Genomic DNA, 24,595 nt, shown 5'->3' with positions numbered 1-24,595 from the left:
TGACGGGGTCATTGCGGTCCCAGAGCGGTGTGGCCCATGACAGGGCTTTTCCGGACAGAAGACTGACTACGAAAGCCACCTTAGACCTTTCAGTGGGAAACAGGTCCGACATCATCTCCAGATGCAGGGAACATTGGGAAAGGAAGCCACGGCAAAACTTAGAGTCCCCATCAAATTTATCCGGCAAGGATAAGCGTATCCCAGGAGCGGCCACTCGCTGCGGAGGAGGTGCAGGAGCTGGCGGAGGAGATGACTGCTGAAGCTGTGGTAGCAACTGTTGTAGCATAACGGTCAGTTGAGACAGCTGTTGGCCTTGTTGCGCAATCTGTTGTGACTGCTGGGCGACCACCGTGGTGAGGTCAGCGACAACTGGCAGAGGAACTTCAGCGGGATCCATGGCCGGATCTACTGTCACGATGCCGGCTGGCAGGTAGTGGACCCTCTGTGCCAGAGAGGGATTGGCGTGGACCGTGCTAGTGGACCGGTTCTAAGCCACTACTGGTTTTCACCAGAGCCCGCCGCAAAGCGGGATGGTCTTGCTGCGGCGGTAGTGACCAGGTCGTATCCACTAGCAACGGCTCACCTCTCTGGCTGCTGAAGATAGGCGCGGTACAAGGGAGTAGGCAGAAGCAAGGTCGGACGTAGCAGAAGGTCGGGGCAGGCAGCAAGGATCGTAGTCAGGGGCAACGGCAGAAGGTCTGGAAACACAGGCAAGGAACACACAAGGAACGCTTTCACTGGCACTAAGGCAACAAGATCCGGCAAGGGAGTGCAAGGGAAGTGAGGTAATATAGGGAAGTGCACAGGTGAAAACCCTAATTGGAACCACTGCGCCAATCAGCGGCGCAGTGGCCCTTTAAATCGCAGAGACCCGGCGCGCGCGCGCCCTAGGGAGCGGGGCCGCGCGCGCCGGGACAGAACAGACGGGGAGCGGGTCAGGTAGGGGAGCCGGGGTGCGCATCGCGAGCGGGCGCTACCCGCATCGCGAATCGCATCCCGGCTGGCAGCAGGATCGCAGCGCCCCGGGTCAGAGGACGTGACCGGAGCGCTGCAGCGAAGGGAGTGAAGCGAGCGCTCCGGGGAGGAGCGGGGACCCGGAGCGCTCGGCGTAACAACGGTTTTTACTTTGCACATGCAAATTTGCATCCTAAAGTCCCCACCCAACACCCCTCCCATTAAAAATTGACAAAATTATCAAAAACGTATGTTTTTTTATTTATAAAAACGGACGGAACTGTATGCACTTTTAAAAACAGTATACAGTTTAAAAACGCATACGGTTTACTTTTTGCCATACTGTTCCATCCGTTTTTTTTGCCATACGGTTTTCTTTAGAAAAACGGATTGAAAACAGTATGGCAAAAACGTGATGTGAACCCAGCTTAACACAGCACACTCCCTATGCGTGTTAGGACAAGGCAAAGTGTTCTACACCCCTATTAAGGCTCTCTGTAGGCCAGAAATAGCTGTGTTTACTATAGATTTGCCACAAATAAATTCGGACTGAAACAAATATTTTTGGGATAATTCGGCGAATCGGCCGAAACAAATTTTTCCAAAATTCGCTCATCTCTATTCTCAAACTATCACATTCAAAAGCATATAAAATATCTAAGGTGTTTTTGATGTGTTTTTCTTGCTTTGATCAGAACTTCATTGAGCTGCAAAAATTGCAAACACACAGCATAATTTATACAATATCATCATTCTGTCTCAGCAAAGAAACCACACAGCCCTGTACACTTTCAGTCAAACTTCACCTGCATTAGATTTTGCCACTACTTCTAAGTGTTGAGGTTTCATCTATCTATGTTTAAATATTATCTATACTATATATCTATCATCTATCTATCTATCTGTGACGGACTGACTCCGCCAAAAGTGACTTCTCCTTCCGGATGACAAGCCCCAGCCTATCACAGGCAATATCCCCAGGCAGAACTAGAGATTATTGCATCCTTGTACCCAAAGAACCAGGCAACACCAGTCTTCAGGTATAAAATCAGAACTCTCTATTGTGGAACAAGTGTCTTCTTTTATAGGAAGGACATCACAGGGGGAAGGGTCAGTAAAGACAATGCAGGTGACAGCGAGTCTGGGAGATAATCCAATAAAAATAGCTCTCCCTATACAGTGCCTTGAGTGCAAAAGGTGGAGGTGTGCAGAAGTCGGACTGTGTGCAAAAAGGAGAAGCATGTGTAGAATTAGGGCATTGTACAAAAGGTGAACCGTGTGCAAAAGGTCGACAGTGTGCAAAAGGTAGACCATGTGCATAAAGGTGTACTGTGCACAGAATGTGGACCGTGTCCAGATAGTGTATGAAAACAGTAAATAAAAGTATTTTAACTCTGAGCTTTATTTCACTGGACAACATCAACTGAGGGGTACAAATAGCGATGTCCCAAAATCCATCCAAGTAGGTAGGGTGACTCTAGGATCCGTCACACTATCTATCTATCATCTATCTTTCTTTCTTTCTTATCTTCTTCCTTTACATAAGCTAAGTAAGTCAGACTGGTAAGGAATTGGTCAGTTGAGGACCCCTCCCCCCCCCCTTTTTTTTTTTTTTTAACCCAGCATGACTCCTATTAAAATTGTACTTTCTTCAGACAACCTCTTTACAGGTTACCAATTGACACGGTGTTAAGAGCACTGGAACATCACTTCTGAAGTTACAAGAAGAATTATTATAGTAATGTTTTAAGGAAGTATTTGGGGAGTGTTTCTAGCAAGAATATATATATATATATATATATATTTATTTACAGTATGTGTGTATGATGTGCATTTGCATTTGCATCTGGAAAGAGATTTTTTTGAAAGGGTTCATACTGACTTAAAAATGGAAATTAAGAAGGCAAGTACCCCATTTTCTTTTCCTTTTTTTTTTAAACCAGCCTGACTCCTTTAAAAAAATGTAGTATTCCCAGACATTCCACCTGATATACTTGTACATCTATCTATCTATCCACAATTATCTTTTGATCAGTATATGTACAATATGTTCCTTTAATGCAATAAATTAAATTATGAGCTTCACCTGGGCAGGTACAAAAAGGACTGTATGCATTCAATATAGGAGCACAATATAGTTATCATATAAGAAACACCATAGATAAAAATATATATAGATAGATCATTTATATAAGCAAATTTTTGTGAAAAGCCAGTCCCTTATGCTTGGTAACATTGTGCCTGGAGAGTCTGCACTCCTGAATAAACACAGATGCCAGGCTGGTATTTGCTGCTTGATGTAAAATGCCCCATAGCTATGTTGTAACACATCTGAAGAATTGATTTATGATGGTATTACCATCTGTTATATTACATACTTTTATAACTCAGTAGATAAAGATGTGACTTTAATTCCCACAATTAGATGGGAGCAGTGGCTGCTGCTGTGAAGAGGAGATTGCAGTAACTGTTCATTCTTCTCCCACCACCAGATGCATTTGTCAGTTTCCTTGTGCCTTCCCCAGTGCTCCCTCATATATTACTCACTATATCCACAGAGCAAGCTAGAGATTAGGGTATGTGCAGTCAAACAGCAGATTCCCAGACTTTATTCTATATGCAGTGCTGAGTGAAGAACACAGACATGCTCTGTGCAGGAGCATCAGCATCCACACGAGAGCATACTGGAGCTGTATGCTTCTCAGTCATCTGCAAGGAAGCTTGGACTTTATGAATGGGAATACCTAATTATAGTGTGTGAACTCTTTCTGACTGACAATGCATGGGTTAAAGAGGAGCCTGAAACAAGGAGGAAGGCAGCAGCACCTACCCACCATTGCCTCCTACATGGATCAAGATGCTGCTGCTGTGGTCCTGGTGGGGAACACATTGGCACCAGAAAGGTTAGTGTAGGCAACAAATGAAGTCCATCTCTTACTCCACAGTGAGTCCAGAGGACCTGCCCACAGCTTATGAACAGCACAACAGTCCTTGTAGAGATCCAGTTTGGTCTTGCCAGCCCCATTCAACCTCACAGAGATGATGGAGGTGAACAGGACCTGTCTTGACTGCTGGACGCCTGGAACAGCTGGTGCAGAGAGAGAGGACCAAGCCTCCCCTGGGCTGACCACTGCTTTGGCTGTTGTCCTCATTTTCACCATTATTGTGGACATCTTGGGCAATGTACTGGTCATTCTGTCCGTTTTCAGGAACAAGAAGCTCCAGAATCCTGGTGGGTACCAAACACTGGTGGGAGGGTGCGATATAATGTGACCTATAGATGATGGCTTGTTTAGCATGCAAAAATTATCCAATGCATTGAGTCCTGACATTTTAATAGTAAACTGCAACTCATGTTGATAATGGTTTTGTAACTTTTGCACCGTACACTGCTGGTTTATTTCACTTTTAAAATTAAAAGAGAAGAAAATCAAGGGAATGAAAGGCTTAAGCAAATAGAAAAAGTGATGGTAAACTTAAGCAATACTAGGAATACAGTCCTATACTGGACCCTAGGGGACACTTCTAACAGAGACTTTTATTATTCCCTTAATATATGCAAATTCTACTTTGTGATTCATCATTAGTATTGAATTGACCTGAATGTTTACAGCGTAGGTGCCAATTCTGGTAATATTATTCATAGTAGCTGTGTGCATCTTGAAAGCTCGTGTTCTTATGAAGTGTGTATAGCAATGTGCCACCTCTGTTTCAGTCGCCTCAGTTAATGTATTGTATTACCAGTGTGAGGTAGGTGACATGGTAAAGGCTCCTGAGACAGCAAGAAACAACTGAAGGTCACATAGGGCATAAGGTGTTCAAGTATCAACTACGTTCTAGGCTTATTATTTAGTTCAGAGGTTGAGGATGCAGCACTACACAAAACCATCTAGATGAATTTGAATAAATTTAACTCCAATCACTATGTAAATAGAATTTCTCGGTCCGACTATATAAAGCAAAGCCATTCCTGGAATTTCTCTTAAGATGCTTCTTTGCTATTTTTGCTTTTCAATGTTAGTGACATTCTGCGCAATTGAACCAACTGAGTTTTATTTGTTTTACCAACAGTAATGATTAGTTTTACTGTAGGATAATTCCTCTAGAGAGATTATAATTGAATATAAAAAATTAGATTTTGACTTTCCCAATGTTTAATTTTAGGATGTCTATTTATAAAGGATGTTTAACCAGTCCTTCATCTAGGCAAGGCTTATGTATATGGTCAATTACTACATTCTACAAAGACTTGGCATAAATGTTTCCTTTTTTTGTATCAATATTTTTTTTAGTCTCTCTTTACTTTTGGCATTGGGAACCTCCTCCACAAGTTACATCCCTTTTTACAGCAAGCGCTAATCTTGCGGTGAAAACTATGGAAACTGACATAACCCAACAGATCCCATTGTAATTCAATGGAGTCTGCGAGTGACAACATGGTTCCTTGCACTGATGAAGAATAAATGGAAGCCACAATGCTGGTGTGTACTAACCCCCGCAAGTTTGGCTTTGCTTACTTCATGTTTGGTCCCTGCATGCAATGCAACCAATGTGTGCTTCAAATGTGCCCAGAGAGTTATTGTATTCTGGAGTTTTACCTAGTATATGTTGGTATACATTTTTTTCATATATGAAAAGGTCTAGCTACCCACCATACATGAACATACAAGATCCAATTCAATTGTAGAGCTGTGGGACGCTGACGCCAGGCAGATTCTGGTGCAGATCAGTTATAGAAAGAATAAACTCCCCAGTTCTGTGAAAAAAAATAAAAATAAAAAATCTAACCTTTATTTTAAAAAGAACACACACTGATGTGTTGATGCCAAAAACTAGAATGTTTGTGCTGCCATAGCATGACTAATGGAGAAGGCTTCAGTGTGGGTGCAGGCTTCAAATGGCGCCGGACACAGAATGTCAACAGGTAAGTTAAAAAGTGGAGGTAGTTTATTCTCCCAACATGCATCGCGTTTCACTGAAACGCGTTGCATGTTGGGAGAATGAACTACCTCCACTTTTAACTTACCTGTCGACATTCTGTGTCCTGCGCCATTTGAAGCCTGCACCCACGCTGAAGCCTTCTCCATTATATCCCTATTTAACCGGCTGGCTGCGGACACTATTCTACTATGCGCTCACCATTGTTGCGTATCTGGCTACACAACTCGTTCAGGTGAGCTGCTATTTGTTTGTATGCTATTACCTCACAGGTCTCTCTTTTAATACACAATGGAGCACTGCATTTTCTTTTTATTATAGCTAAAGCATGACTAAAACCTTTAGCAGCTTGAAATGCGTTGGCATTTCATTTGTTAGTTCTATGCATCAGTGTGCAGTCTTTTAAAAATGTTTTGATAAAGGTTAGATTTTTTAACTGTTTTCTCAGACCTGAAAAAACTTACTCTTTCTACTCCATTTTTCAACTATGGCAACAACATAATTGACTATGCTCTTTGGAAGCTGAAAAAATGTATACTGCAATTCATTACTTTTTCCATATGTGGTATAGACAATACTATTATGTGTGAAAGTGTAAATACCATTGGATCATCAAAGCGTTTTTTGCTACTATTTAAACAATGTTGATATAACTGTAGTGTTTTTTTTTTTATAAATACAATCACCAAGGAAGAAACCGCAATAGTCGACACTGTACCATCAGTGTCTCCACCATGGACCCACACAGGTGTGCAATTCAGGTTAACTGCTGAGAGGCTGTACAGATTGCGTTTAAGAGTCAGGGGTCCTCGACCATGTAGGGTCTATTCACACGTACAGTATTCTGCGCAGATTTGATGCTCAGGATCTGAAGCTGTGTTCAGTCATTTAGTTTGCATTGAAATCTTCAGCAGAAAATCTTGTGCATCAAATCGCAGAATACTGTACGTGTGAATAGACCCTAAAAGTGCAAGATGCTGGATACAAATATCAAAACTGAGAAATAATAGGTATCACTCACCAGAACTTACTGTACAAAGATCTTCTTTATTACTGTAAACATCTTTAAAAGCGTGATACACAGCGAGCTGGTGTAAAAGGTAGGGATGCCGGTAGCACTAATAGGTATCGGTGTGACAGCTGTTTCATATGCATGACAAACATACTTTGTCAGACCACCATGTGTATAGCATGTATTTTCCTCAACCTATCACTATATGGCAAATGTGAGTATATGTGAGGGAAGAATAATTATAAATGTAAAATATATGACAAAATGACAACTATCACATGCATAAATAAAATTCTAATCCATTACTCAAAATATGTTTTAGTACAGGTGACACAGGTGACCTTGTAGTGAGGAGCAACAAAGTTAAATAGGTCATTGGGCTCAACGCTCTATAATATCATAATGAGTTATGTTTGTTTTATGTTTGTTTGTTATGCTAAACAAGAAAACCTCATGCACTGTCTAAAGGTGCCTTCACACCACGAATTGGGCAGCCATATCTGTTAGGAGAATGTCAAAACTGGCTGCTACTGTATCCCTGCTGGACCTGCGCCGTACTCCATTTATTTCAATGAGCCCGAATGAGTCAGCTAGTGACTCCGGTCGGCTCATTTCTAGAATGTATCAGTTTTTGTTGCAGGACTGAAGTACTTACCTGCCAGATGGTGACCATGGCATGCTTAGGAAGGATCCGTGCTTGTTTTGGGGCTAAATGGCTGTGTTGTGGGTCCACCTTAATGCTGGCGCCTTCTTTTTGTAAAATGGCTATTTCCTGTTGGAGTTTCCTCCCTCTTACTACTAAAGTCCCTGGATCCCTAATTTTCCACACATCAGCTACTCCACCCATTGAAGCACACCTGGGACAATTCCCTGCAGCCCTTTGGAGAATGATCTCCTTTCCACCCAGTTGTCGCATCACCCATTGAAGCACTGCAATGCTCCCTTTCAGCACATGGCAAGTGATGTAATGTCTCGGGCTGCACTGCAACCTGGGAAAACCTGAGTTGATACTCATTTTGCGTGCTGTTAAAAATGAACATTGGGGCAAAGATCACATAAGAATTGCGAGACCACCATCACACATAGGTATGGACACTATATTATGAACTACACTAACTTCACAGCCCCTGTAGCACAGTCAAATATCAATCCAGGGGTTGAGATATATATATATATATATATATATATATATATAAATATATATAAATATATATATATATATATATATATATATATAATTATAAAGATTGTATTTCCTTTAAGGAACTTTAAAATGAAAGCAGAAAGTTTATACAAAGGAAACCTTGTGCTAGCTCTATACAATGACTGTCATCCCACAAGCGATTCAGTAAAATCACAGAAAATTCAACAAATTGTTGATCTATATAATAGTTGTAGGTTCGATGCTTGACGGACAGTTTCCTTCAAAATTAAAGTTGCATTAGATTTCTATTATGTCTCATGAGAAAACAATACAAAATTGCCTGTTTTTTTTTTCTTTCTTTTTTTGTGAGCCTAAAATAGGACAAGCGCTAGGGGGGGAGACCAACAATGCATGCATGGAAGTGTGTGTTATTTTGTAATAGGACTGTGTAGCCATAGGTCTATACTTAGAGCTGATGATTTCATTCATGAATATGTATGGAAATGTTTCTGGCATTAGAGGAAAGTGATTATAGGGTCAGGCATTTCTGTGAGTACTCTCATTGAAAGCCAACACCAATTCTAACAAGCCTAACATTTTTTCTTTAGAGCAGTGTTTTCCAAAGAGTGTGTCTCCAGCTGTTGCAAAACTACAATTCCCTGCATGCCTGGACAGCCGAAGGCTGTCCGGACATGACGGGAGTTGTAGTTTTGCAACAGCTGGAGACAGGGCTGCCATCAGAAATTTTGAGGCTCCTTACACAGCCTTAAAGGGGTACTCCGTCCCAGACATCTTATCCCCTATCCAAAGGATAGGGGATAAGATGTCAGATCACTGCGGTCCCGCTGCTGGGGAGCCCCGGGATCCCAGCTGCGGCACCGCGCTATCATTACTGCACAGAGCGAGTTCGCTCTGTGCGTAATGACGGGCGATACAGGGGACGGAGCAGCGTGATTTCATGGCTCCGCCCCTCGTGACATCACGGCCCGTCCCCTTAATGCAAGTCTATGACAGGGGGCTTGACGACCGCCACGCCCCCTCCCATAGACATGTATTGAAGGGGGCGTGTCGTGACGTCACAAGGGGCGGAGCCGTGACGCAACGATGCTCCGGCCCCTGTATTGCCTGTCATTACGTGCAGAGCGAACTGGTCGTACCCACCTGATGGCGGCCCTGGCTGGAGATACGCTGTTTGGAAAACACTGCTTTAGAGAAAACATTAGAAAGCATTTAAATGTAGAAATGTAGATATAGAAGGATTTATTAAAACCTGTTAAGAGGAAAAGTTACCCGTAGCAACCAATTAGCTCACTTCTTAAATTTTTAACAAGGCTTCTGCAAAATGATAGAAGCAATCTGATTGGTTGCTACGGGCAACTGGTCAACTTTCCGCTACACAGGTTTTGATGAATTCATCCCTACATGTTTCCTGTTTTTTCCCCTTTTTGTGGGGAATTTTGATTCATTTTGCATAAATAAATGAATACATGTCGTGAGACTTTGCTGGTTTTCATTGATTTAACCTGTATATTAAAAAGTAAATAAATCACAGCCTGAAAAAATGCCAATTTCATAAATGATTTGAGCAATTTCATAAATGATTTGGATGGTTAAAAAACATTGATAACCACACTGACTTAGGGCAAAATTAGTTGAAAATGGTGAACGGGCCGAATAAACATGGAGATTATGCATTTCTTTATACTATTTTCACTTTATTTTTCATGGAAATCCAATATGATTCCCCCTTTTTTCCCCTCTTCATAGTAAACTTTTATTCCCTTTTATCATATGCTAGAATGGGGTTCTGCATCTGTTAAAACTTTGTGTGTAAGCATCAAAAATGTGCCAAATTGCACCAAAGTTTTTAACATCTCTGGTGAAAGTGAAAAATCACTGCTTGAAAAGTCTTTAATGGGGTCAATTGGCTTTCCATTTGGTGTCTGTCATTTTACTGGATTATAACCAGTCAAAAAAATATTGCAAGCTGTGTTTTTTTGACTAGTTGTTTCAACAAATTCTGCTGCAAAGGAGCCTCCAACGCACAATTAACATTATTGTGCTTTATGTAAGTCTATGGAAAAGAGGTTATCTGTGCATACAATATGTAAAAATACTGCCCCAGTTTTTACAGCCGTCCAATTAAGCGGCATGTCACTTATTTGCGTTTTTAGCCTTAATCTTATGCTTGATTTTAATGTGACTTTTTAGTTTTACCACATGTATGCCCTTTGTATATGCTACACCATCAAAAGTATGCAGATACCTGTTCTAATGTTTAGGCTGTGTTCACACGAAGGAATATCTGCACGGAGGGACAATCTCCGTGCGGACACTTTGCAAACTGGAGGTCTACTAGGACTACACAGGAATGCGATGTCTCATAGACAGCTATGTGTGCCATGTGGACTCCGCACAAAGAATGAACGTGTTCATTCTTAGTGCGGACACAGAAAATGTCATTTCTGTGCCGGAAACATCTGGCATGGAAATTCCGCTGTGTGCACAGTGCAGCAGAATGTCATTGAAGTCAACGGGACTCTGCTGCACTGGAATCTCTGTGCCGGATTCCAATGTGGAATCCGGCACGGAAATTCTGACATGTGAACATGGCCTTAGGGTTGGTCTCTTCAGTCACAATCAGAGTGGGTTTACATGACGGAGTGTCTGCTCAGAATTGTTTCTGTTTTTGGATTTTTTTTTGTCATTGCTTTTGTCATTGACTTTTGCTTTCTGCACTGAATTTTTGGTTTTAAATCACAGCGAAATTTCCAAGGTGGAAAATCCGCAGTCTGCATGACCAAGCGGCATCCCCTTTGTAACGAATACAAAATGTGATGCACCTAAAATTTTGTGCAGAATTTCACAGCAGAATTCAGCTCAGAACGTCCGTTCTGTGAACTTAACCTCAGTGCTAAAAAGACTGTCACTTTCGAACTCGCCCCCTTAACCAAAAAAAAGACTGATTCTGAATTTGTAATTTTTATCTTTCCACTCACTTGCATTCCCCTGCTATAACCCTTCACAAACACAGGCGTCTAAGTAGTCCTCTCCATTATATCAATAAGCTTAGTAATCCTCTCTATGCATCATCATCATCATCATGCTGTGTGTGAGTGTACAACAGGGGAATGCAAATAGAATGATAAAAACTATGCAATACAATGCAATAAAAAGTCACCTTTCAGTGTGTCAGATATCTGTCCTATTAGAATTAGCTCACCCAACTGGAACTGCTGCTGGATTACATATATATATAATAAAATTGTCCCACAGCACTCCAATATCAGGTGAAAATCAAGTTTATTTCCTCATGGAAAAAGATGCAACATTTTGACCGTCTGCATAGTCTTTATCAAGCATGCTTCGTGACAAATGGTATCCATTTTTATGTGGAGCTCATTAAAAATCTCATTAGTGATCAATTATTACAAAACCAAAATTATAAGATGATCATACACGAAAAAACGTGAATATATAACATTGTGTACAAACATATAGTGAAATACGTGCATACATATCAATACAGTCCATATGTAATACAGTACACAGTTACAATGCCGTGCAATGTTAATTGTAATAAACCTAAGTGCGGGTGCATGATTAAAAGAAAATTGGGAGGAGGGGACAGTATACTGATCAAACACTCACCATTGTCTGCCATAATGGCGGATGATGCCAGATACCGTGTGCACACGGCCGTAAGGGATCAAACAGTGTGAATGTTGTGTAACCAATCACAGCTCAGCGTGAGGTGTAGCTAGGTAACTTAAAAACTTTTTTTTCTATATATCAACTGGCTCCAGAAAGTTAAACAGATTTGTAAATTACTTCTATAAAAAAAATCTTAATCCTTTCAGTACTTATGAGCTTCTGAAGTTAAGGTTGTTCTCTTCTGTCTAAGTTCTCTCTGATGACATGTGTCTCGGGAACTGCCCAGTTTAAAAGAGGTTTGCTATGGGGATTTGCTTCTAAAATGGACGTTTCCCGAGTCACGTGTCATCAGAGAGCACTTAGACAGAAAAGAACAACCTTAACTTGGGACGGTCCAAGCTATTTGGCCACCAAATGGCAAGCTAAGTACCTCACTATTTCATCACTTCATAATTTTCCATTTATTACACCATAGCTGTATAGGTTTTCATGTTGTATCTATATACTCAAGTTTTATCTATATCTTTGTGCTAGCAGTGTGCTGCTGTATTCTTCTGTTGATATATATATATATATATATATATATATAAAAGTTTTTTCCTGGATAACCCCTTTAACGTATTGCAGCCTATCAATGTGCAGCATCTAATGTAGATTTTGTTCCTGTTAAAGTCTTAAGGGCCTAGTTACTGTGAAATGCCAGCTAAAAGTACACACATGCTGCTGCTCTAGACAAATACTGTTTTAAGCATAGTGGAGCGTATTGTCCTCGCCTCTTAAGTGCATACCACATACTTATATCTACGTAAGAACATTTTTTGGGTACATATATTTTATCCTAAGAATATTATTAAAAGTTACGTTTTAAGTAATGCATATCCTCAATACTTACTTGTGCACACTAACACGTTTACAAAAGACAGTTTTCTTCTGCCTACCTGCCTTAGCTACTGTTCTGATCCTGCCACCCACCTGATGCCACACATCTGATGCCAAGTTCTCTTTTTTCACCCATCTTCGTCACCAGGTACTGGTATTTCCACCCACCGCCCCACTCTGTCACCGGATCACTTTCAGGACTCCTGATGCTGCTGATGCCACCTCCAGGCTGTCTCATTCTGCCACCATATGTTCTCCTCATGCTGATGCCAGCTCCAGGCAGTCTCATTCTTCCGCCATATGTTCTCCTCATGCTGATGCCACCTCCAGGCTGTCTCATTCTGCCACCATATGTTCTCCTCATGCTGATGCCATCTCCAGGCTGTCTCATTCTGCCACCATATGTTCTCCTTCTCCTCATGCTGATGCCAGCTCCAGGCTGTGTCATTCAGCCACTATATGGTCTCCTCTTGCTGCCGCCAACTCCAGGATGTGTCATTCAGCCACCGGATCACTTTCAGGACTCCTGATGCTGCTGATGCCACCTCCAGACGGTCTCATTCTGCCACCATTTGTTCTCCTCATGCTGATGCCAGCTCCAGGCTGTCTCATACTACCACCATATGTTCTTGTTATGCTGATGCCAGCTCCAGGCTGTCTCATTCTGCCACCATATGTTCTCCTCATGCTGCTGCCAGCTCCAGGCTGTCTCATTCTGCCACCATATGTTCTCCTCATGCTGATGCCACCTCCAGGCTGTCTCATTCTGCCACCATATTTACTCCTCCTGCTGATGCCTCATTCTGTCACCATATGTTCTCCTTCTCCTCATGCTGATGCCAGCTCCAGGCTGTGTCATTTAGCCACTATATGGTCTCCTCTTGCTGCCGCCAACTCCAGGCTATGTCATTCAGCCACTATAAGGTCTCCTCATGCTTCCGCCACCTCCAGGCTGTGTCATTCTGCCACTATATGGTCTCCCCTTGCTGCCGTCAACTCCAGGCTGTGTTATTCAGCCACTATATGGTCTCCCCTTGCTGCCGTCAACTCCAGGCTGTGTTATTCAGCCACTATATGGTCTCCTCATGCTTCAGCCACCCCCAGGCTGTGTCATTCAGCCACTATATGGTCTCCTCTTGCTGCCTCCAATTCCAGGCTGTGCCATTCAGTCACTATATGGTCTACTCATGCTTCTGCCACCTCCGGGCTGTGTCATTCAGCCACTATATGGTCTCTTGCTGCCGCCAACTCCAGATTGTGTCATTCAGCCACTATATGGTATCCTTATGCTGCTACCACCACCAGACTGTGCCATTCAGCCACTATATGGTCTCCTCATGCTGCTGCCACCTCCTGGCTGTGTCATTCAGCCACTATATGGTTTCCTCTTGCTGCCACCAACTCCAGGCTGTGTCATTCTGCAGGATTATTTATTATTTTCTCTTCATGCTGCTGCCACCTCCAGGCCATGTCACTGTGCTGCCATGGTGTCTCCTCATGCTGCAGGAACTCTAAATAAAACTTTTTTGGTTCATCTATTTGAAATCTTCAATTTAAATGTTAAAAAATCCCTTTAATCCTTTCAATTGTGAGGCCCTATGATCTCTTCAGGCTATTGCCACCTCCAGACTGCGTCATTCAGCCACTATATGGTCTCCTCATGCTGCCACCACCTCCACGCTGTGTCATTCAGGCACTATATGGTCTCCTCATACTGATACCACCTCCAGGCTCTGTCATTGTGCCACTCTGCAACAGTAGTTCTAAATACTCCCTATGCATGTTACAGCAAGATAAAGTGTTCTACATTACTATTGAGGCTCTCTGTAGCCCAGAAATAGCCGTTTTTAAGAGCAAATCACCGTGAATAAATTCGGACCAAACCAAATTTTTCCAGAAAATTCGGCAAATCCTCCGAATCACATTTTTCAAAAAATTCGCTCATCTCTAGTGGAAGATGTGTAGGAATAAGAAGAGACTAAGGAGAACCAATAAAGTGAAAGTGTATGATAAGAAACAAAGTGTGGCAATGTTTATATATGACTTGAACTATATTTGAAACATGATGAGTGCATGTAAACCTCTCCAATAGGATGCAAATGAACCATGCTCTGCAAATGTGTATGTCTAAAAAACTAAAATGCGAAAAATATGAAAAAATTATAAAGAAAATGAATAATACTGCAAAAAGAAAATTAAATATAGATGTGTATAAGTACAAAACAAAATAGAGAGTGAGCTATGTGTATGTGTTAAGTGTAGAATAAAAGTGCTATATAAATGATTTACGATATAGATTCTTTGTTGTGAGTTCTGGAATAGGGAATCTTCCCTATTGTGAGTGGATAGGAGTCCCTAAAAAAATTGCATATCACAATGTAGTAATGAAAATACATCTGTGTTTATTTAGCTGATGATTGGCTACACCACAGGTAACTGTGACACATTGCAAGGTTTGCTCAACTTATCATTAGACAAATGAAACAAACAGAAAAAAAGTGTGGTGAAAGGTGAAGTTTGATCGAGGCCCCAACTCTGAATCTGCATGAAAAGAGAGAACAGAGTAAGTAAATCCTGGATATATTGTCACAATACAAACATAATCATGAGATCACAGGATACATCTTAGATTCCTGTTGTGATAGTGAAATCCACGTTAATTTGTTAATTTTATGTATGTATATATATATATATATATATATATATTTACATTTATATATATATATATATATATATATATATATATATATATATATGGAAACAATTTCTATATGTAAAAAATAAAAATACAAAAATGAAAATCGCAGGATTATATATATCATTCTGCGATTTTCATTTTTGCATTTTAATTTTTTGCATCCTCGCCTTTGAAGAGCCATAGCTCTTTTATTCCCAGTCACTCATACAGACCCATGGGGTTCTGTTTTTTGTGTAACCAATTGTACTTTGTAATGACTCTTTTTATTTTACCATAAAATGTGTTTACCATAAAATCTACGATAACAGCGCAAGTGTATCTCAGCACAATCTTTCAACAACATCATATTGCCAGTGCAGTCCACACTTATAATGCATATGGGACCCAGATATTGATAACATTGTATAGCACATCACCTCTGTGCCAAAGATGTCTCAGAGGTACAGAATATATTGTAGCAAAGCCTTGTACTTCTTAGCTTAGAGTAACATAAATGTGTCAATCCAGAACTCCACGCTACTTCTATGATTCACTGAAAGAGTAAACAGTGTTTCTTGCTAGCTTATGATTATTATATACAACATGGATGTTTGCATTTATTAGCTTATGACGTAATGGCACCATTTGATGTATTTGGTGCCATGTCCAATTCACACTGTTTGGTAATGATTATTAGCAGATAGTAACTAATGTCTCCAATGTTGTGTCACGTTCACATTAGACGACAATATATGTCCATGTTCCAAAGTGTATTTAGCAAGCATTCATGGTAAGTATATACTGCAGTATTGCGTGCAAGCATAGACTAATAATGACTATTCATAGTCCATCCGGTATTGTAACATACAGATGATAAACTCAAAGTGGAGTTTATAGTACTGAGATATATACCAGGTGAGTTGGTAACAATGTATTCCATCTGATGGCTCCATTCTTTACTGCAACGTCCAAAAGATACAGGGTCCAATGCGTTTCAATAGCTCATATCATCAGGGACCTATCATAAAGCTTGGTCTCCTTACTGTCTTACAGGGCATAACAGCACCATATGTGTGGCACTGATGGTGGGCGTACTCTACTGACAGAACCATTCAAATTAAATACCTGTGTGCTTCTTTCCTGTGATCCAAAGCTGAAATCAGCGGCATGCTACGTCACAAAGTGAGACTCCCCATGCACACCGCTGATACAATCAGCTACAGATCCTGTGGGATGGGAGCATTCAATGATCAGAAGGTAGCATTGCAAGCCTTGTTCTAATCGCATATGAGGGGCAAAGTGGATGGACATTCAGTTGTGTTGCAAGTCTCATTCCATATTATTCAAGTAGCTCCATAGATCATCATAGAATGGGTAACTCCAACCAATTAAGATAAGAGACCTATTCTAGACAGCAGACAGTGACATGCTTTGTTTGATAGAATGATAAAAATATCTGCCAGATTAGGACCAAAGTATGTAGTATATATCACCCAGACCCAAAAAGTACAATATAGAAATTACCAACACTAAAGGGTTTTGATGTACCCTAACTATACCTATAACCACACATAGGGGTCGTCTAGATAGATAACAACAGCAGATATATTACTCGCTAGATTATCCCCGGGCATACATTAACTGACCATTTTTCGTATAGACACCTATTCAATAAAGCACACATAAGAAATGAAGTAATTGAGGCCATAGGGTTTTACACATTCAAATTTGAATGTCCATTCTGCCTCCCGTTTAAGTAGGATCTTATCCCAGCAACCTCCCCTTCTCTGGGGTGGTATGACCTCAATGACTTGCACCCTTAGGCTTAAGTTCTCACTTGAATGACACTCCACAAAGAGTTTTCCCACAGGGGTATCTCTTGCATGCCTGATGTCCCCCAAATGCTCTTGCAACCACTTTTTTAATGGTCTGTACGTTTTACCCACATAACAGATATTACATCTCCCACAAGGGAAGGTCCCATATGGTTTGTTTGATGTGAGCCACCCTTCTTTTGTAGGGTCAGGTTCAAAATAGCTGTGAGTGAGTCTATCTTTTAGATTTTTTCCTCTTCTGTAAGTTACCTGGGGTGTCCTTGAGATTAATCCCTCTAAATGTTTATTCGCTGTCAAAATACCCCAGGATTCAAAATAGGATGTTTTTCACTTCTACTGTTTTATCATCAAAGGTACCGATGACTCTAGGTACTTGTTCCTCTATGGTTCTATTTTTAGGGGTGAGGAGTTGTGTCCTCTGTGATCCCAGGGCTCGTTTATAGGCCCTTTTTAGAACCTTGTTGGGGTACCGCCTTGCATGTAACCTTTTACGGAGTTCATCTGCTTTATTCTGAACCTCCTCAATCGTTCAGGGAGGGGGACGGGAGGGGGCCTAAAATGGTGGCTACACATGTGAGGACATGTTGCAAGGGTCTGGGAAGGCGGGTAGGTGGGATCACCCAGAATCACATGGCGGCATGCAGCCTATCAGCCCTGCAATGTCACAGCCTTATATATTCAGCAGCCATTGCAGAAGACTGGCATTTCCCAGATGTTTTGCTGAGAGAGCAGAGACTGTGTGTGTGCGCATTAATCACCGTTACTAACAATACAGATCCATTCACCTCAAGCCCGCATTCATTCTGGCTAGAGAGATAGCAGACACTATCACTAATCAGCGTTACTGACAAGGATGATGACGTCATTGCACTGCTTCATTTCCTACAACAGATGGAGAAAACAATGGCTGGTCAGGGCACTGGAGATGTGGCATCTCATGACCACATGAGCCTTGTGGGTACTGAACTGGAAGAGGAGGAGGAGGTTCAGGGGGACAGTGGAACACAGGCAATGTGTAGCGAATTGGGTGGCTTTTATACTCAGCTGACAGGAGAGAAGGAGCAGGAGCAGCCAGAGTGGCTATGGGGGGATGAGGAAGACGAAACAGAGGACCTAGACACACCGTGTCAGTATGCAGTGGAGATGGAGGCAGTGAGTCCCTCCGAGTCACTTGCACAAATGGCACGATGCATGCTAACTTGCTTGCGTAGTGACTGCCGAATTGTCACCATTTGGCAGCGGGGGCCTTTTTTACACCCACTGAGAGGGAGGACAAACTGACCTACTGCAGAGACATCCTACGTAGTCAGTTGGCCGATGCCTATCTGCACCATTGTCCATCCTATTGTAGGTCTGATTGGGGGGGCCCTCTGCACTTACCTTTCACTGCCATGGCTGCTGGGGAGGGGTGGGGTGGCAGGAGCAGTACAAGCTCCATCAGCAGCAACCTGAGTCTACAGTCGCTGATGAGTAGCTTTCTTTACCTGCATAGTGAAGCAACTCATCAGCAGCAGGTATACCTTGAGCAGGACCTGAACCAGCAGGTGGTGGCCTACTTGGACATGACACCGACATGTCCACATCAACGGTGCCACATGAACACTTTGAGAAAAGAGACCGGTTTCTTCTGCCTACTTGCCTCAGCTACTATTCTGATCCTGCCACCCGCCTGATGCCACACATCTTATGTCAAGTGCTCCTTCTTTCACCAACTCTGAAATTACCACAAGAATCCAAGGAAACTGGTTGGAGCAATAAAAATAAACCATTACTGATTAACTAACACATTCACCGTTTAATACGCAGTTTCACAGTACCAGCCGTGATTACTTACACGTGCATGGCTTAATATTTTAGACAAGCATATGATATTGGCAGGATCTACCCAGTAGCCCTCCCCGGTCAGGCCTGCACCACTGAGAGGGAGGACAAACTGACACATTACTCTGTCGTTGTGCCGCTCTGCGGCCTACATAGGCTGCCGCCACCTCCAGACTGTGTCATTGTGCTGCCATATGATCTCATGCTGCTGGTGGCACATTAAACTCGTTAATCTCTTTAAAGGGGTACTCTAGTGGCAAACATTTTTTTTTAAATCAACTGATGCCAGAAAATTAAACATATTTGTAAATTACTTTTATTAAAAATTCTTAAAGGACATCTGGAGCAAAAAACTACTTATCCCCTATCCTCACAAGTGTTTGATCGCAGGGGGTCCGAATGCTGGGACCCCCCACGATCTCCTGCATGGGGCCACGGCTCTGCCGCTGCTCTCACGTGCAGGAGGTGTCGCAGCCGACACGCCTCCTCCATGTAGTTCTATGGGAGAGGTGGTGAGGCAGCGTTCGTGCCTCCCCGCCTCTCGCATAGAACTGTATGGGGAGGGTGCATACCGTTGACCTTAGCTACGTGCATTAGCTGCTCATATAGAGCGGCATTGCGGGGCCCCATTTGGGAGATAGCGGGGGTTCCCAGGGGTCAGACCTCCCCGCAATGAATCGCTTCTCCCCTATTCTGTGGGTAGGGGTTAAGTTGTTTTTTGCTGCAGATGGCCTTTAATCCTTCCAGTACTTATTAGCGGCTGTATACTACAGAGGAAATTCTTTTCTTTTTGGATTTATTTTCTGTCACGACCGCAGTGCTCTCTGCTGACACAGTGGAGAGCACTGTGGTCATGACAGAAAAGAAAGCCCAAAAGAAAAGAATTTCCTCTGTCGTATACAGCTGCTAATAAATACTGGAAGGATAAAGAATTTTTAATTGATGTAATTTACAAATCTGTTTAACTTTCTGGCACCAGTTGATTAAAAAAAAAAAAAAGAAAAAAAGGTTTTCAACCGAAGTACCCCCTTTAACCTCTTAAGGACGAAGCTCATTACGACCATATGGACCAGAGCATGTTTTGCACAACTGACCACTGTCACTTTAAGCATTAATAACTCTGGGATGCTTATGAATTTGATTCCAAGTTTGTTTTTTCGTGACACATTCAAAAAATAGCAGCAATTTTCAAATTTTTCACTAAATGTTCAAAATTGGAATTTTTCAGGGACCAGTTGTCAGGATTTGGCCGGTTGGAGGTGGATCCTCTGTGTCAGAGAGGGATTGGCGTGGACCGTGCCGGCGGACCGGTTCTAAGTTGCTACTGGTATTCACCAGAGCCCACCGCAAAGCGGGATGGTCTTGCAGTGGCAGTAGCAACCAGGTCGTATCCACCGGTAATGGCTCAACCTCTCTGACTGCTGAGATAGGCGTGGTACAAGGGATTATTAGGCAAGAGCAAGGTCGGACGTAGCAGAAGGTCAGGGCAGGCAGCAAGGATCGTAGTCAGGGGCAACGGCAAGAGGTCAGGAACACTGGCTTGGGATACACAAGGAACGCTTTCTCAAGGCACAATGGCAACAAGATTCGGCAAAGAAGGGAAGGGGAAGTGAGGTTATATAGACAGGTGCACAGGTGGAAGCTAATCAGACTGATTGCGCCAGGCACCAATCATTGGTGCACTGGCCCTTTAAATCTTAAAGAGCCGGCGCGCACGCGCCCTAGGGAGCGGGGCCGCGCGCGCCGGGACAGCACAGACGGGGAACGAGTCTGGTAAGCGGGCCGGGATGTGAATCGCGAGCGGGCGCGTCCCGCATCGCGGATCGCATCACGGCTAGGGACATTATCGCAGTGCTCCCGGTCAGCGGGTCTGACCGGGGCGCTGCGAACAGGAGAACGCTACGAGCGCTCCGGGGAGGTGCAGCACCAGTTCAGTTTTGAGGTGGATTTGAAGGGCCTTCATATTAGAAATACCCCATAAATTACCCCATTATAAAAACTTCTACCCTCAAAGTATACAAAATGACATTCAGAAAGTTTGTTAACCCTTTAGGTGTTTCACAGGAATAGCAGCAATGTGAAAGAGAAAATTCAAAATCTCAATTTTTTACACTAACGTTTTTGTAGACCCAGTTTTTGAATTTTTACGAGAGGTAAAAGGAGAAAAAGCCCCCAAAATGTGTAACCCAATTTCTCTTGAGTAAGAAAATACCTCATATGTGAACGTAAAGTGCTCTGCGGACGCAGTAGAGGGCTCAGAAGGGAAGGAGCGACAATGGGATTTTGGATAGTGAATTTTGCTGAAATGGTTTTTGGGAGGCATGTCACATTTAGGAAGCCTCTATGGTTCCATAACAGCAACAAAACCCCCAAATGGCATACTATTTTGGAAACTACACCCCTCAAGGGGAACAATGAGCCTTAACACCCCATAGGTGTTTGAGGACTTTTCATTAAAGTTGGATGTGTAAATGAAAAAACATTTTTTCACAAAAATTCATTTTTCCCCCCAAATTTACCATTTTCACAAGTGGTAATAGGAGAAAATGCCCCCAAAATTTGTAACCCCATATCTTCTGAGTATGGAAATACCCCATGTGTAAGCGTAAAGTGCTTTGCGGGTGCATTACAATGCTCAGAAGAGAAGGAGCCACATTTGGCTTTTTGAAAGCAAATTTTGTTGAAAAGGTTTTTGGGGGGCATGTCACATTTAGGAAGCCCCTATGGTGCCATGACAGCAAAAAATCCCCCACATGGCATACTATTTTGGAAACTACACCCCTCAAGGCACCTAAAAAGGGGTATAGTGAGCCTTAAAACCGCTGTATTCCTGGCACCTGCTCTCTGGAACAGGGGTGGAGTGGGTGCCCCCACAGCAGGAGTCCTGAATAAGGATGATCGTGAGGTGGCACCAGTGCTCCTGCTGCTAAAGGAGGACAGGTGCCATCTTGGATGGCACATATCACTCTTTTTTTCCGGGTCACCGATTCGCCGCAAATTGCCGATCTGAATTAATCGCTGATTTGCATGGGGGGGGGGTCTCAGGACCCTTCCAGGGATTTGCACAGGGTGCCTGCTGAATGATTTCAGTAGGCATCCCGGTCCAGTCCCTGCCCGGCGAGCGGCGGGACCAGAATTTCCCCGGCGTACAGGTATGCCCTGTGTCCTTAAGAACCAAGACATCAGGGTGTACCTGTATGCCCAGTGTCCTTAAGGGATTAAACTCTTCAGTTGACATCTCAAAAATCTCTTTCATCTCTTTAATTGTGACACCATATGGTCTCCTGACCCTGCTGCCACTTTACAGTGATTTTAATAACAACGCCTGTGATCTGCAAGTCATACTGAATAACTGTTTTATTTCACTACCCCAGCATGCTCCCTATGCGTGTTACAGCAAGGCAAAGTGTTCTATACCCCTATTGAGGCTCTCTGTAGCCTGGAAATAGCAGTTTTTAACCCCTTAAGGACTCAGCCCATTTTGGCCTTAAGGACTCAGACAATTTAATTTTTAAGTTTTCATTTTTTTCTCCTCGCCTTCTAAAAATCATAACTCTTTTATATTTTCATCCACAGACTAGTATGAGGGCTTGTTTTTTGCGCGACCAGTTGTCCTTTGTAATGACATAACTCATTATATCATAAAATGTATGGTGCAACCAAAAAAACTATTTTTGTGGGGAAATTAAAACGAAAAACGCAATTTTGCTAATTTTGGAAGGTTTCGTTTTCACGCCGTACAATTTATGGTAAAAATGATGTGTGTTCTTTATTCTGAGGGTCAATATGATTACGTTTACGTTCTGCGTCCTTAAGGGGTTAATAGTGATTTGCCGCGAATATATTCAAATCAAACCAAATTTTTTCGGAAAATTAGGCGAATCGGCCAAATCAAATTTTTTTTTTAATTCGCCCATCTCTAGTAGCAATCTTTGCATTGTTATTACTGTTCAGTGCCATGGGACATGTCACTTATTTACGTAGCTGTAAAAGATAAGGCAATATTGTTACATATTGTGCACACAGACAACCACTTTCTCATAGACTTACAGAGACCACATTTTGTGGACACATTTTTACAAATAAAATACACCTAGATGTGTGAACATCACCTAACTGTTTATTGGGCATTAAAAAATAGGATAGTTCAATAGGTGCTGTATTTTGAACAAACCTTGCATAAACCAATAGTACAACAAATAACAAGCTTTGTAATATATTTTAGAAGGTAAAAACATTTTCCTCTATTATCAAGCTTTTTCCCTATCCACCTACCCCTCCTGTCGCTCAAATGTTAACTGAAAATCAGCTCAGCTTTGTTCTGTGTCTGCAAGACAAACAACACAAGTCTATGGATGGAGACATTGATTTGAGTTATTACTATTTATGTTTTTTTTATTCTTCTAAAATCTTTCTATTTCATTGTTTATTACTTTATTGTACCTTGTACAATACACTACAATACTTATGTATTGATTGCACCATCTTGAGGCATGACTGCCGGCTGACAGTGGTATAACCATATGGGTCATCACATGTCAGGAAGATTTTAAAACCCATAGTTTGGAAGCAAGATGGTCAAAAACTGATATGAATGTTATTATTCATGTTGCTATAGTGCAGAAGCAACAGTCACAACCAGGCCTGGGAGCCTGGTAGGATCAAACCTTTTCTGACACAATAATACACCAGCATTGGGAGGTTTGGGTGTTCCAGAACACAGTCCTGTGGGTTGCTTTTGGATGGTTCCTGTCCACTCAAGTATTGTCCCTATTGATGTCTTGATAAATTGGGATTAGTATAGCGGAAACTCCTGGCATAGGGAAATAATAGGATAATAGGTTTCACTACTTATACCTAGCATAGCTGGAGATTGAGTTTAAACAGAATGAGTGAGCTGAGTCAGGGAGGTTGTCATACTAGGTGCTTTGCCTTTTTGGGGATCAGGCATAGTTAGGCCCAATGTAACCCAGGGCAGCTTGAGGCCACTGGCTTCTCTATTGGGCTGGAGAATATCCTGAAGCTTGAACCCTAGTCCAAACCTGAGAAAGGTCTTTTAACTTTGCTTCTAAGCTAGTCTATGGAGATAAGAAAGGAACAAGGGTTCTATGTCTTTTATCCTAGGACATGTATGGAGGCTTGCGGGCCAGCCCTAACTCCTCCTAATCTGCGATGCAGGACCACATTAGCATGAGTGAGGACTTTCTTGGATTCCTCAAAAGGCAAGTCAACCAGGAAAAATCACATGCCACTTCAGGGCAGTAAAATCAAGGGACTAGTGACCCATACCTCTCAAAACCAGGGGTAAGACTTGCTTTGCCGTCGGAAGTGGGAGTTAAATAGAAGTTGCGCCTCCATTATCGTATTGGAAGTTTGGTCTCATGGCTGTTGGGCACTAGAAGGCCCAGTCATCCCCGTGAGTCTCTTCTATGGCCACACCACCAGTTAATTCTTCACCTGTGGCCAGTTTCTAAAAGTAATGTTACAGATTTTGCAATGGGATCCAGGTGCCTCAAGGTCCCCCTTTGGATACTAATGTTCCAGCACACATTCAGTCCATAAAAGTGGATCAAAAAAGAAAAATAATTTCTTCTTCAAAGTTTTCTATGAGGACAAAAATTACTGTCTAGTACTGCACCACTGAAAAAGCTCCCCATAATATAATATTGCTACCATTTATT

General features: G+C 42.3%; 1 protein-coding gene across 1 annotated transcript in view; it reads left to right on the top strand.

Annotated features, from left to right (window-relative positions):
* Nucleotides 1-3,229: 3,229 nt before the first annotated feature.
* Nucleotides 3,230-24,595, top strand: part of GPR50 (G protein-coupled receptor 50) — a 261,245-nt gene continuing 239,879 nt past the window's right edge. Inside the window, exon 1 of the mRNA XM_056538834.1 lies at nucleotides 3,230-4,186. Coding sequence (XP_056394809.1) covers nucleotides 3,994-4,186 — 193 coding nt within the window. The 5' untranslated portion in view covers nucleotides 3,230-3,993. The remainder of the gene's footprint in view (nucleotides 4,187-24,595) is intronic.

Source organism: Hyla sarda, chromosome 9, assembly GCF_029499605.1.
Source record: "Hyla sarda isolate aHylSar1 chromosome 9, aHylSar1.hap1, whole genome shotgun sequence".
In the NCBI taxonomy this organism is placed as follows: Eukaryota; Metazoa; Chordata; class Amphibia; order Anura; family Hylidae; genus Hyla; species Hyla sarda.
This window is presented reverse-complemented; position numbering and strand designations above follow the sequence as displayed.